The sequence below is a fragment of the Haliotis rubra genome, unplaced genomic scaffold, assembly GCF_003918875.1.
Source record: "Haliotis rubra isolate DU_JTF1 unplaced genomic scaffold, ASM391887v1 Scf89, whole genome shotgun sequence".
Taxonomy (NCBI): Eukaryota; Metazoa; Mollusca; class Gastropoda; order Lepetellida; family Haliotidae; genus Haliotis; species Haliotis rubra.
Window position 1 is genome coordinate 594,674 of NW_025767623.1, and position 15,850 is coordinate 610,523.

Genomic DNA, 15,850 nt, shown 5'->3' on the forward strand with positions numbered 1-15,850 from the left:
CCGATTTACTATGCGGGCTATTGGTATGTTTAAGAAGGAATGGCATTCAACTATTAATGAAAGTTCTAGATATGATTCATATCGTCAATTAAGTCGTTGTTTGAGCCAGAGTGTTATCTTGCTCAACTTCGCTACAGAAATGTTCGCAATGCTTTTATACGTTTCAGATTAGGCTTTAATGATTTATGAATTAACCGTGGAAGATATGTTTCTATGGAAAAACTCCCAAGGGTTATGTCCATTCTATTACAGTATTGAAGATGAATTCAATTTTATGTTTATTTGTCCTGTATATGAAAATGTAAGAAATAAGTATCTACCGCAACTGTCTTTATCTCAAATCAATGTTAAACTATTGTCTTCCTTACTTTCCTGCAAAGAACCTCCAAAACAACACAAAGTAGCCTTATTTATTTACAATGCATTTTTGATAAGAAAAGAATTGATTAGTTAGAAAGTTGATTATATATGCCATTGTTAAGATGTATCTCCTTGTATATGGGCCCATGGCCTTTCATACAATAAAGAACTGAATTGAATTGACAATAGTGGTTGTCAGCTCAACTCTATATGTTGGTGTATTGTTTTCATTCTGAAAGAGACATGAGGTACACGTCTGCCAATACTTATGTTTTGGAATTACGTATGCAAGTGTTGCTTATTTCTGGTTCATTGAAAAGCGGAACACTTTTATCTCACCACTTTTCCGTAAACAAGTTGTTACTCAAGAGTGTTCTCAGTAAATCCCTCCGTTAAATTTCAATACAGTCATTTATGACTGTTGCTTATAACCTTTGTGCAGATGTATACACGTCTCAGACGCTATTCCTCTGTGCAGCTGCCTGGACGGGCACACTCCAGTTCAGTCAAGACAGCATGGAACTCTGGGTAGGAGAGTGTGAAGGGCCGGAAACCAGCGACAGGATTCGGACAAGGATTTAACACTAGCGCTGTGGAGTAAGTTTCCCCTGCTATCACAAGGAGAGCCCTTGGTTAGACATCGCTATGGGGAACTTGAATATTGTGTCGCAAACGGTCTTTCGTCACCACTTCCGACTGTTCACCACCATGTTTTCCGGCTGCATTGAAGATGGTCTCGACTTTGGGCTCGTCCACGCATTTCCCAATGATACAGACTAATAAGTAAGTGTTGACGAATTTATGCTTATTTCTAATTATCATTAAATCACTATCAAACGTCTGGATAATCTCAAGAAGTGTTAAGACTGAGGGTATTTTAATATAAATGCAGTGAAGGTGACTGTGTTAAAGAAACCAATCGAGTGGGAACAAAGTCAAGAATAACTGACAGGATGTTGATTAGGTCGCGTTTATTACCAAATGACGAGATTCAACAGAAGAGATAAAATAAGGAACAATGCATATAGAATTGTTCTTACAATATTTTACATGTATTGACATATTGACAATCGTTCTCACATATTAGTACAAGTGAAATAGAACAAGTCTGAATTCATGTTACTACCTCGTCCTTCGTCGGACTTGTAGAATTGAACTCGAAAAATCTTCTTTAAGTATTCTACGTGTGTGATATCAACGCATTATATATTACCACCGACATACGTTTTCTGACGACGCTTGGGCTATAACGAGGTATGTTGCGGCACAATAAAGAATGCATCTTTAGATACCAAAAAGCCATAAGCAAGGAAATGATTACAGTTCATTGTAAAATCAACTTGCACAGTTTTTTCATGAACTCTTTCATCGCGGGGAATTTGATATTACCGTACTTTATGTATTGTACATATACTTAAATAATATTTTTGCTGAAAAGACCCTTGAAAGTTATTTCATGTTTCTTTCCAGTAGAAATATTTCACAGCAAACAGATGTACCGAATTTATGTTTGTTTCAAACTAACCATACAAGAGAAACTTTAAACTATATTGCAATATCTTTGTGGGTTCAGAACAATTCGTTTCCTTTTGATACACGCGGAAGTAACCACAAGACGTAATGACAACAGGAAACTGAGATTGAGAGATTGCTTTCACAACAATTACTTTGTTGTATTCTCCTGACAAACGTTATACTCAGGACCCTATGCAAAGAGGTGGGACACAGAGTTGAACTGAAACCAACAATCGGTTCTATCTATTTGAGTTGTCAGTTAATACGTGATGAGATGATTTTATTGGCCACAGTCGATTTACGTGTGACTATCTGCTCAAAACTGATGGAGATGGACCTCCTGAGTGTGTCTCTTGTGATGAAGTGTTCACCATCAAGCATATTCTGCTTGACTGTGTGGACTTTACAACTGTGAGGGACTAACGCTATGAAGCGATAGATGTGAAATTGACCTGCATAAGAGGCGGGGGACCAGGGGTGGCCTTGTCCCTCCACTACCACCTCACCTCACCATCCCCAACCCCACCGGAGCGGAAGGTTCACTATAAATCCTTAATGATGCCTTCATGTCACCAGTGTGTTACTATGACAACACACTTCTTATCAACAAACATTATTTACCATTTTAACAACCAGTTGGAAGTTACGAATATTGAAATATAACAAGGCATTGTTCGGGAATTTGGTTGGATCGGATTGCAAAATGAACAGGGAATTTCAATGTGTTTACATAATGCCATAGTTAAGCATGGGAACCAGGTTTATGATGTATAAAACAATGCAGCCCTTGTATGAAACCGCTGACATAAAGGTCCATAAACTTTTGCATGAAAACGCATCTATATAGTTTACGTCATCATATTAATGTAAATGCAAACTCTGATGCAGAGATTAATATTGTCCGAATCAATAGATTTGGACACATTTTTCGACTTGCATTTGGTCAAAGGAATGAAATTGCAAATATTATTGTGTCACAATTCCTTATGTGATGGCATCATTATACATAGCTTAGTAGTCGATAACTTTATTGTATTGGTCGCTTTTATTATGTCTCAGCAGTGAATCCCTAGTCCCGAACACAGGGAGAATATGGTATTATACCACAATTCATAAAAGGAATATTGAATGCTAAAAACAAACAGGCTGAGATTGAATTTGGCTGAAGTTACTTTTTCAGACTTGAATAAATATCAACCCACTACATATGTACCAGATAAATATACTGCAGAGGCTGACAGAGGTTCCTTCACTCCATTCAACCGGAAGCTGGCAAGGGTAATGGAGGCGAAGAACGATATGACATGGCATGAGTGGTGCTTGAAATGTTGAATTAAATATATTGTATGTGAGTAATTATTAAATATGAGGTTGGGAATCTGAGAGCTCAACCCTGTGAGGAAATGGGTGTCTACCTTTGATGGTGGCGATATTTTATATTGATATTAAAGATATTTTCCGAACCGAAGCGAGGGAAGTACGTTGTCAACCTTTGCTCGCTTCGCGCGCACATAGGAATACTGGTCACTTTCTCTTTGTTGCGCAACCCTATTTGCGCTACAGTTTGCCTGTGCCTCAAGAAGGGCGGGGACTGAGTATATTTCAATGTACACGATGTGATGGTGAATGTGATTACGAAGTGGGAACAATGTGAGGAAGTAGATAAATGAGTTTGATAGGTGCGGGTTTGTTAGAGAGATTTTTACTGAAGAATTTTGAAAGATAGACTTTATTCACAAGAAGTGAAATACACATGTTCACATGTATTTATAGTGGTTCTCACACCAACGGCTTGTGTTGGATACAAGTAGCATCGGAATAGTTTGAGTCAAAACGCCCCAGAAATACTATTACTTCATATTCTACTGGATCGTCCGTGATTGGACAACTCGCCTTTTCATGATCTACGTATATGACATCAACTAGCATATTTCAACATGAGGAGACTGTAGCTCATGACTAACGTTAGCTTATAGAGAAATATCATGCGCAAAACCAGACAAACAAGTAGTCGGATTACATGTTTTCCAGCATTGTTCGTATTATCGTACAGAATAGCAATTGAACCGAATCCTTCGCCTGGATGAAGTCGGCTGTGAAATTGAGGGCTTCCTGTTTGCTGCTCAAGACCAGTCACTACCCACTCGCAATCGCCTAAATGTGATTCTTAAAGAAAATGTTAACATGAAATACCGACTGTGTAATTAATTTATAGAAACTGTCCAACACCTTGTCAGTGGATGTCCTTCCTTGGCACAAACAGCATATCTTAAACGACATGACTGCATGGCTCGTTGCTTCTACTACCGTCTTCTCCGAGGTCCACCCATGGTACGACCCTGAACATATCCAGGGCGTCATGAAAGCTTCTTTGGCATAGGCCCATATACAGCCTCAGAAGAATTCCAGCCAACAAACCTGATCTTGTCCTTTTTGATAAAGCCAATGGATTTATTTATATCAATGAATTTTCTGTCCCTTTTGACAGCAACGTGATTGGCAAGATTCAGGAAAAGCATGCTAAGTATGCGGACCTCGTCTTTGCAATGTCTCGCTTGCATCCCAAATACACTGTCTCAGGCTCCTCATTGTTCTCGATGCCCTTGGTTTGGTACCTCCTGATATCTTGGCGCATATCAGGAGAGTTCCTGGGTACTGCACCGGGAGCACAACCCTTCTGACGCTCTGGGTAATGCAGAAGGCTGCAGTGTTGGGGAGCCTACATATTGTCCGGAAAGTTCTGGGTGGGTTCGACTAGGCAACGTTTCCTGGGAGAGGTCCCATTCGCTGTCTGGGCTGAGTGTAGAGGGGTCAAGGGCCCTGAGCTGATGATGAGCCTTACCAGCCTGACTGTGCCAGGATCACCCGAACCCACTGCTGCTCATTTTCTTTAATCTTTAAAACATAATTATGCTACTTTTTGCTGCTCTCCAACGTTACATTATTACCCTGACGGAATTGTACTTTCAAAGCAGCTATGAAGTGCTTCGCGCGACCGCATGGGTCCGTACATCTGCTTCCCAGGTACCCATTTAAATAGCTGGGTGGACTGAGTGCAATGTGGACGAAGTGTCTTGCCCAGGGACACAACACAGTATGAGACCCAGGTAACAAATTTTTGGGGTCTCCACCGGGATTTGAACCCGGGCCTTTGGCGTGAGAGGCCAGCATGCTAACCACTACACCACTGAAGCTGCCTTCCTCCTTTCTTTTCCTTTATTTTCGTTTTGTTACAGTGTTGCTGTTACAGTTGATATGTGGCAGTAATGTTCATTGTGATTGAAAAAAGGTTTCAATTTCATCACACAATGTACATATTTAGAACATAATCATGGTCTGACCATGTTCTCAACGCTGTTTTGCTAATTAACCATGCACAAACAGAGGTGAATAGAGGAGGGGAAAGAGGAGAGAGGGGGAGGTGAGGGGAAGAAGAGACATGGAATAGGGGAGAGGGAGGAAGAGAGAGATAGGAGAGGGATTGAGGAGGGAGAGAAAGAGTGGTTGGTAAAGAGGGGTGAGAGAGGAAGAGGGGACAGAAGAGAGGAGAGAGACAGGGAGAGAAAGGGGAGAGGGAGGAAGAGAGAGATAGGAGAGGGATTGAGGAGGGAGAGAAAGAGTGGTTGGTAAAGAGGGGTGAGAGAGGAAGAGGGGACTGAAGAGGGAGAGAAACAGGGATAGAAAGAGGAATGGAGAAAGAAGGGAGAGGCAGGAAGAGAGAGAGAGAGAGACAGAAGAGGGATTGAAGAGGGGAGAGAGGAAGAGGGGAAAAGAGAGTTCTCATTTGGGTACTGTGATACCCAATGGCAAAGTTTAGTACGTTGTACATATTAAGGTATTTCTGTTATAGGATGAAGAGTTTTCATATTAAAGACACTGGTAAATGACAGGTGAAAAGGGAAGGAGGCTTCAAGTTTTGAATTTGAACACAATGCTTGGGTGCGAAATATAGGCGGGATGGAGGAAGGTAAAGGACATACGGATGATTGTGATACGGATGATTGTGATACGGATGATAGTACACCAGCAGGATGCAGAACACACAGTGATGGAGACACGTCATCAGACGGGGAACACATCGAACCTGCAGGTGCTGCCATGGGCAACCCACAAGCAGCAACTGAAGGAGCAGGCATGGAGGATACTGAAAATAGAAATGTTGATGACGAGTGTGCTGACGAATTTAGTGATCGCACAGCCGAAGAAGAAGGGGATAGGACACATACCTTTGTGAGAGGTACTACTTCTCTTTACACTCAAGGAGGTGTTACGTTTGAATAGTAAAAGAGGCATAACAGTTGGGTTGTATAACTAACCCTTTAATATGCAATTAATGTAAAATTTGGACCGAGCATATGTTTATGAATTAAAGTGATGAAACCTTTCAGCAAAAGCCTGGTAGACACCAATAACAAACGCCAAGGCCAGTCAATTAGATGAAGTCATGTGGAACCTGAAGGGTCACATCCTATCCACTAATGTTTAATCAACAAGCAATAGATGTTGGCCACCGCAATCAGGCTGATGTGTCGTAGCCTGTGATTTGGGGTTCTTCAGTAATGAAATCCACAAGCTTAAGGGTCAGGATGTAAAGTGTGAGTTTATTATTCTAGGATGAACCCCAAACAATTGGTGAACAAAACCCTGGAACAATTTATGAACAGTGTTAAAACCCTGAAACAATTGGTGAACAGGGTTAAAACCCTGAAACAATTTGAACAGTGTTAAAACCCTAAACAATTGGTGAACAGTGTTAAAACCCTGAAACAATTGGTGAACAGTGTTAAAACCCCTGAAACAATTGGTAAACAGTGTAGATCATTCACCAGGTTGAGACACATGGTACAACACAGTTATCAACCCATACTTCAAGTAGGGGCCTATTCAAACCCTACTTCACATCATACAATGCAAATCAATTCAAATCAATGCAAATCACAATATTTAATTTACTTGTCCTTGGATATCCCCTAATTGCAATCTGTGTGTTCGTAGATGCCACGTCACTACCACAACACACTGTGGGATGTTGTCGGCAACCACAGGGAGAAATAGCATCAGCCCCTCAGCAACAAGAGCAGCTCCATCCTTCAGCTTGTGAAGTTGATCAAAGTCAAGGACCGCTATCTGCAACTACAAGTCTACAGGTTCCGGGAACATCAGCCCTGACACCAGTATCCACAAGTACAGCTTGTGTTGTACAGAAAACAACAAGTCTACAGGTTCCGGGAACATCAGCCATGACACCAGCCTCCACAAGTACACCTTGTGTAATTCCGAAAACAACAAGTCTACAGGTCCCGGGAACAACAGCCATGACACCAGCCTCTACGTCGTCTCTTCTGCCCAGAAAACCAGGATCTATTGTATCAGAGAGACAAACCTCCGGGTTGCCTGTTGTACCAGCGAATAGTGATTCTTCTACAGGTGAGTACTGTTTTATGATATCTAATAAGGTATTTTTAACAAGAGGATGACGCCCTTATCAGCTTGTTATGATGACGTCCTTATCGGCTCCGTACAGTGTGATCGTTTCTGGGGTGGGTCCAGAATGGTATAGGGTTGCATGACAATGACTGGCCGGAATGCCCTCCATATTGTCTATTGCTGCATGACAAGTAAATACTATGGGAAACACATCTTGTAATGTGTTGGGCATTTGTCAATATGATAACGCATTTGCTCATCATGCCAGGATTGTGACACAATTCCTCCAAAGCAAAATATCCAGCACTATGTCTTGACCTCTCCGCCACTAAATACGCCTGTGTTTGTACGTCATAGTCCACCCAACTCTCAATGAACACAGTGCTGCCCTCATTCACTCGATTTCGTAAATTATTGTCCTCCTGGGAGGAAACTTAATTCCAAAACTTTCAAAGTGAATTTCTACCCACAAAGTTTAAATTCGTAGAATAGTCGTTGTTCTGAATAGTGGCTAAAATTCACTACAATCACCAGCGGATGGTGTAAATCCAGCTAGGATCCACGGAGATAGCCAAAATACTGTCAGTCCCTATGGTCCCTAGTATGGTGATCAGCCTTCAGTTGCTGGTGATCTATAGCCCGATTTTATATTGTATTGTTGTCTATAGTGATATATTTTCATGATAGCGTACTCATGTTAAATTAAAAGCTGTGACGGGTCAGTAGTTGTCAATACATCGGGAAAGCATCTCGTTATGTGTTAGGCATTTGTCAAGATGATAACGTGCTCATCATGCCAGGATTGTGACACAAGTTCTCCAAAGCGAATCATCCAGCACTATGTCCTGACCTTTTCGCCACTAAATACGTCTGGGTTTGTACGTCATAGTCCACCCAACTCTCAATGAACATTCTTTGCGACCCTATCACAATAGTATCTAAGTTATTTATAAACAAACGTAACTGGGGAGTCTGCTAATGTAAAACATTATTACTATTATAGCTTATTAAAAACACTTTTACAACATACAACTATGTACAACTCATACACAGTGTTAGTTCATGTACAGGTTTTCAGAATCACGGACGAAATTCAAATATGGAACACATCTTAGGACAGCTTCAGTCAAATGGTCTCTGTTACAGTCACACAGTACAACCTTATACAAGTACAGCAGCAGTTTGGAGATGTGACAGTGAAGGGCGCTGAGAATCTGAACATTGGCGGAACTCAGAATGTCGGTACAACTCCGACCAAACAGGATGAAGAGGAGGTACCACTGACTGCAGCACAGAAGATCAGGAGTGAGTTATTTGACAGATTTTTCATCTACTGGAATCCTGACTCTGCTGTTGAAAAATGATTTTGTCGCCACAGAACAAGACAGTTTACAACCTGTCAAGTACAGTATTTCTAGCTCACTCTCTTGACATACATTAAAATTTCCAATTTGGGCATAATATTTCAAAATCTAACATTTGTTCACTTTAAGTCAGATTGTATGCATAGTTAAACGCGATAATATGATTTCGCAAAGTCTTAAAGGGTTCTATTCACAATATGTCTGAAATTGTTAGCTCACTCACTCACTTGCCGCATATTAAGGTAAGGATTTTGGAGTAATATGTTAAAATCTAACATCACACAGATTTGTGTATAGTTAAATATATTACATATGCCTTATTTACGAAGAAAGAACGGCATCCAGGATACAGTCGTGGACTAAAGACATGGTGGAGACAAAAGCCCTCAAGAAAGTGAAAGAGAAGCTGGGCAGAGGAGCCACATGGGTGACAATTAAAGGAAGACCAGGAGAGGGGAAGTCCACAATAGCTTACATGGCCCTCAAAGACCAGGACAAGCAGGGGAGACAAGTATACCAAGTGGTGTCACCAGCAGAGTTCAATGAGGTCATAATGGCCTGCTCTAATCCTGTCATTCTATTAGATGACATATTTGGTGACTTGGAATTCGACACAGCTGAGTGGGCTAAGTGGAGACCAAGTCTACGACCTATCGTGGATGTGAAACATCCTGACAAATATGCTGAAAAGGTTCCAGAGAGGCCAAAAGTTGATCAAACACAGTGACAAAACTCAAGTCTAAACAAAGACAAAACTATCATTATCCTCGTAGGCCGTGACTATGTGCTGAAATCCTCATTGGCAGACTTGGGAAGGATGGCAGATTACATTTCAAGTCCCCAATACGTGGTGGAAGTTTCCTCACAGAGAGACTCTTATGAGCGAAGGAAAATATGGCGTGTTCATGCTGAAGCAAACAACATAGACTTTGAGGAGTCAGTTGTGTCTCAGATATGTGAGGCAGATTGTCCGCACGGCTTCCCCCATGTATGTAAAATGTTTGCCACAGCATATGAAAAGGATTGGACTCACCTTCAAATGCAAATGTTTTTTCAAGCACCACTTGATTTCCTCAGAAATACCTTGGATAAATGTCTTCAAAATATGAGACAGCGTTCACTGTTCATGGCTATGATTAAAAGAGATGGAGAGATTAGTGGACAAGAAATGGAGGAGGATGATAGCCTCGGTTATGAATGCATAGCAGCCGCTGACGATTTGGTTGGATCTTACCTCAAGAAGGAAGATGACACTTACATGTTTGATCACCCGTCTATATATGACTCTGTTTCCTTTATTCTCAGTACAAAACTGTCGAAGTTTGTTATCGAAAATTGCAGTTTGTTATTTATAAATCAGCGACTTTGTCTTGTACCCTCCAGAGAAAGAGAGAAAAAGGTTGCTGGGGAGACAAATCTTGTTGCAAACATCTCATGGAGTTATGCTCGACATTTTGCAAGACGATTTGCAACTGAAGTCGAAATTGGCAATTTGTTGCATGTTTTATCACACAAGGCATTTTGTAATTCAGACTTTGTTGACTTGCTAATGGACTGCCTGAAGGCACACTGTCGCATGTCTGTTACTGATATCGTGAAACTAACTGATAACGCATCCAAACAGGCTTTTTGTGAATTACTTTCCGGCAACAAGTCACATCATCTCATCAAATATTTTATGGAGAAAGAAAATATCTCATTCAGCCAGAGCGAAAGAAGGAACATTTTACTGGGTGTGTGCACGAATGCTGCGACCAGTGTACTGAAATACATCAGTGGACGCATGGAACTTGAGGTGAATGTTAGATACGGTCAGATGAAGAAGACGCCGCTTATGTTAGCAGCAGAAACCAGGGACAGTGTGTTTGTCAATCAGATTTTGCCTCTTGACCCTGATCTGAATGCAAGAGACCATTGGGATTTTAGTGTGTTTACATATCTTTGTGAAAATGGCCTTACATCAGCCGTGGAACATGCGATTGACAAAGGTGTGGACATTAATAAGGATCATGGGCGATATATACACCCCACATACCTTGCGATAAAGGAAGGTCACTTAGAGGTGGTGAAACTGTTGGTTAACAGAGGTTGTGATATAGATAACCAGAAAGGCCTAGGAGCTGCTGTTCGGAGTCGGAACGTGAAAATGTTGCAGTTCTTTTTAAACAGAGGAGCAGAGGTTGACGCTTATGCTGTGTTCATAGCATGTACGGTCGGGGACATGAATGTCGTCAAGATGTTGTTTGAGAAGGGTGCTACTGTGAACATGAAGGCATCTGATGGAAGTACTCTTCTTCTGAGCTCATGCATAGAAAACGCTAATGTTGCCTCGTATTTGCTGGAGAAAGGAGCCAATGTGAACCAAGCTTCAAATGTTACAGGAGACACTCCACTTCTTAAAGCAGCAGAGCTGGGATCTACAGAGAGTATGGAGGTGTTACTAAAGGCTGGAGCTGATGTTAATGTACAGAAAAATACAGGTGGCACACCACTTCATAGAGCAGCAGGGCGGGGATTGTCAGAAAATTTGGACGTGTTACTGAAGGCTGGAGCTTTTGTTAAAGTACAGAATCATACAGGTGACACACCACTTCACGAAGCAGCAATACGGGGATATTCAGAGTGTGTTGATGTGTTACTGAAGGCTGGAGCTGATGTTAATGTACAAAATAATACAGGTGACACACCACTTCATAGAGCAGCAGAGGTGGGATGGTCAGAAAATTTGGACGTGTTACTGAAGGCTGAAGCTGTTGTTAATGTACAGAATAATACAGGTGACACACCACTCCATAGAGCAGCAATACGGGGATATTCAAATTATGTTGACGTATTAGTGAAAGCTGGAGCTGATGTTAATGTACTGAATAATACAGGTGACACACCACTTCATAGGGCAACACAAGCAGATGTGTGGAGATTGGAAAAGTGCGTTGATGTGTTACTGAAGGCTGGGGCAAAGGTTGATGTACAGGATAATACAGGTAACACACCACTTCATACATCATCAAAACGGGGATGTACAGAGTGTGTTGATGTGTTACTGAAGGCTGGAGCGAATGTAAATGTACAGAATAATACAGGTGACACACCACTTCATGAAGCAGCAAGATGGAGACATTCAAATTTTTTTGATGTGTTACTGAAGGCTGGAGCGAATGTAAATGTACAGAATAATACAGGTGACACACCACTTCATGAAGCAGCAAGATGGAGATATTCAAATTTTGTTGATGTGTTACTGAAGGCTGGAGCGAATGTAAATGTACAGAATAATACAGGTGACACACCACTCCATGAAGCAGCAAGATGGAGATATTCAAATTTTGTTGATGTGTTACTGAAGGCTGGAGCGAATGTTCATGTACAGAATAACACAGGCGGCACACCACTTCATGAAGCAGCAATAAAGGGATATTCAAATTGTGTTGATGTGTTACTGAAGGCTGGAGCTGATGCTACGGTACAGAATAATACAGGTGACACACCACTCCATTTAGCAACAAGAGGGAGATCTAAAGAGTTGGGGAATGTGTTACTGAAGGCTGGAGCGAATGTTCATGTACAGAATAACACAGGCGGCACACCACTTCATGAAGCAGCAATAGAGGGATATTCAAATTGTGTTGATGTGTTACTGAAGGCTGGAGCTGATGTTACTGTACAGAATAATACAGGTGACACACCACTTCATGAAGCAGCAAGATGGAGATATTCAAATTTTGTTGATGTGTTACTGAAGGCTGGAGCGAATGTAAATGTACAAAATAATACACGTGACACACCACTTCATATATTATCAATGTGGGGATCAGCAGAGTTGGTTGATGTATTACTGAAGGCAGGAGCGAGGGTTTCTGTACAGAATGATACAGGTGACACACCACTCCATTTAGCAACAAGAAGGAGATCTAAAAAGTTGGGGAATGTGTTACTGAAGGCTGGAGCAAATGTAAATGTACAAAATAATACAGGTGACACACCACTTCATATATTATCAATGTGGGGATCAGCAGAGTTGGTTGATGTATTACTGAAGGCAGGAGCGAGGGTTTCTGTACAGAATGATACAGGTGACACACCACTTCATATAGCAACAGTGCGTGGATCTACAGAGTGTTTTGATGTATTACTGAAGGCTGGAGCGAATGTAAATGCACAGAATAACAGAGGTGACACACCACTCCATTTAGCAAGAAGAAAGGGATCTACAGAGCAGGTGAATGAGCTACTGAAGGCTGGGGCGAATGTTAATGTACAAAATAACACAGGTGACACACCACTTCATATATATTCAGTGTGGGACTCAGCAGAGTGGGTTGATGTATTACTGAAGGCTGGAGCGAATGTTAATGTACAAAATAATACAGGTGACACACCACTTCATCAAGCAGCAATAATGCGACATTCAAATTGTGTTGATGTGTTACTGAAGGCTGGAGCTTGTGTTAATGTGCAGAATATTGAAGGTGACACACCACTATGTCTAGTGGCAATATGGGGATCTACAGAGTGTGTTGATGTGTTATTGAAGGCTGGGGCGAATGTAAATGTACAAAATAACACAGGTAACACACCACTTCATGGAGCCACAATAGGATGCGTATCTACGAAGTGTGTTGATGTGTTACTGAAGGTCGGGGCTACTGTTAATGTACAAAATAAAAGAGGTGACACAGCACTTCATAATGCAGCAGGACGGATTTCTTCGAAGTGTGTTGATGTGTTACTGAAGGCTGGAGCTGGTGTTAATGTACAGAATAATACAGGTGACACACCACTTCATGAAGCAGCAACAGAGTGGGGGTCTACAAGATGTGTTCATGGGTTATTGGAGGCTGGACACTTTCTGGAAAAACAGTATATAACAGGTGACACACCCCAAAAGGGATCTGCAGAGTGTCTTTATGTGATACTGAAGGCTGAAACTGCTGATGTTAATGTACAGAATAATACAGGTGACACACCGCTTCATATATTATCAAAGTGGGGATCAGCAGAGTGGGTTGATGTATTACTGAAGGCTGGAGCTGATGTCAATGTACAGAATTATACAGGGGATACGCCACTTCATAAAGCAGCAGGACGGGGTTCTTCAGAGTGTGTTAATTTGTTACTTAAGGCGGGAGCTAATGTCATTGTACAAAATAATACAGGCGACACACCACTTCATATAGCAGCAGCAGTGTGGGGATCTACAGAGTGTAATTATGTGGTCCTGGTTGGTGAAGGTGTTTTTGAAGTACAGAATACAGCAGATGACACAACTCTTCCTACAACAGAAGGACAAGGATCTACAGAATGTTATGTGTTACTCAAGCGTCTAGCTGCTCTTAAGGAAGAGGATGATACAGATATGGACATGTCATTTCATCTACCATCATTGTGGGGATCTAAAGAGTGGGTTGGTGAGTTACTGAAGGCTGGAGCTGATGTTAATGTGCGGAATAGTACTGGTGACACACCACTTCATAGAGCAGCAGGACAGGGTTCTTCAGAGTGGATTGATGGGTTACTGAAGGCTGGAGCTGATGTTAATGTGCGGAATAGTTCTGATGACACACCACTTCATATAGCAGCAGGACGTGGATGTACAGAGTGTGTTCATGTGTTACTGAAGGCTGGAGCAAAGGTTGATGTACAGAATAACAAAGGCGGCACACCACTTCATAGAGCAACAGAGCGGGGATCTACGGAGTGCGTTCATGTGTTACTGAGGGCTGGAGCGAATGTTCATGTACAGAATAACACAGGCGGCACACCACTTCATATAGCAACAGAGCGGGGATCTACGGAGTGCGTTCATGTGTTACTGAAGGCTGGAGCGAATGTTCATGAACAGAATAACACAATCGGCACATCACTTCATATAGCAACAGAGCGGGGGTCTACGGAGTGCGTTCATGTGTTACTGAAGGCTGGAACTGATGTCAATGTACAAAATAACACAGGTGACACGCCACATGTTTGAGTAATAAGATATACGGAGTGTGTTGATATATTACTTGAGGCTGGAGCGGTTGTTAATGTACCGTAAAATACAGGTGACACAACACTTCATACAGCAACAGTGGGTTGGTACGTTACTGAGAGCTGAAAATGCCATGAATATTTTGCATGTACTTGTATGTACTATGAAAATCAATGTTAAAATTCTGCTTGCCAGATTGATTGTGTCAGACTGAAAATGTACAGAAAACATAGTGACTGAGAAAGATGTTGCCTGATATATGAAGACGTGAGGCACACGATGTTGCCATAGACACAAAATGTAATGAAAACCCTTTTATCAAGGGTTCTAAGAGATATTCACTTGTTAGATGTGAGTAATCAATTTATTATTAAATCTACAAGGACCAGAAGAAAATAGAACGTACCTCAATAGGGGTAATTCACACATTGTACACTCTGTGCAGTGTATCAGATGGGCCTGGTTAAGAGACATAATTTTGTGAGTCCATTGTTTTACATTTGTGATTCCCAAATTAAATTTGATAAGGGGAGATAACTCTTGCCCAGGTTTACCTCAGGATAAATGCTTGTGTGGCCAAAATGTCATGAAGTATGATTGTAAGCAAGATAAAGGGAAATAACTACGTAACATAAACACTAACAGATACATGCTCCTACTATCACATCCGATCGCATACGGTATGCGCACAAACAAAGGTATCCAAGCTCTTTAAATTGATTTGTTATTGTAATGAAGACATGTTGCCACTGTTTTATTGTATGCACTTTAACACTTGAATATATATGTATTATTTCACACAGTGTGCAATACACGTTACAAACATGTATTTTGGAACTTGAATAGTGAATTTGGACTTGAACATACAACTCAAGTATAAGAATAGTTCATATTTGTCTGTTGATCTAATGTTAGGATTTGAATACATTGTGTAATTGCGCACCACGGAGGGGCACGATCAATCTGATTATCATTACCCGGGATAACCCAAGCTGCTTGTGAAGCGCTAGAAGGTTAATAGTCACATGACTAATCCAACCGGGTTCCCATTTTCTGTTGGATGAACAGAAACAATTTTGAACAAACTCACTTGCCTCAGGTTAGACCACATATATCACATGTGCTTCGTTGTGGGGCAGGACTGAAGTCCTAGAAGCTCTAAGGAGTCAACCTGACTGTCTGACTGACTGCAGTACGTACTCCATTAGATATG

At 41.4% G+C, this 15,850-nt stretch overlaps 2 protein-coding genes and 1 non-coding gene across 3 annotated transcripts in view; 2 read left to right on the forward strand and 1 right to left on the reverse strand.

The window, feature by feature from the left end:
• Window positions 1-4,997: 4,997 nt before the first annotated feature.
• Window positions 4,998-5,069, reverse strand: Trnae-cuc. The gene has a single exon. It is a non-coding gene; the product is annotated as a tRNA-Glu (tRNA).
• A 3,363-nt stretch (window positions 5,070-8,432) lies between these two features.
• LOC124263587 lies at window positions 8,433-9,393 on the forward strand. The gene is made up of 2 exons (XM_046698240.1): window positions 8,433-8,607; window positions 8,996-9,393. Exons 1-2 carry the CDS (start codon window positions 8,433-8,435, stop codon window positions 9,391-9,393), a joined length of 573 nt encoding a protein of 190 aa, XP_046554196.1.
• Window positions 9,394-9,483: 90 nt separating this feature from the next.
• The window catches only part of LOC124263589 (serine/threonine-protein phosphatase 6 regulatory ankyrin repeat subunit C-like), a 33,312-nt gene continuing 26,945 nt past the window's right edge, over window positions 9,484-15,850 (forward strand). The window contains exons 1-3 of the mRNA XM_046698241.1: window positions 9,484-9,622; window positions 10,199-11,174; window positions 14,340-14,617. Coding sequence (XP_046554197.1) covers window positions 9,484-9,622; window positions 10,199-11,174; window positions 14,340-14,617 — 1,393 coding nt within the window. The remainder of the gene's footprint in view (window positions 9,623-10,198; window positions 11,175-14,339; window positions 14,618-15,850) is intronic.

Excerpts from the sequence above, each read along its gene's own strand:
- LOC124263587 (XM_046698240.1), top strand. The coding sequence starts at position 8,433 with ATGGTCTCTGTTACAGTCACACAGTACAACCTTATACAAGTACAGCAG. Across the intron at positions 8,608-8,995 it reads TGCAGCACAGAAGATCAGGA|AAAGAACGGCATCCAGGATA; the intron begins GTGAGTTATTTG and ends TTATTTACGAAG.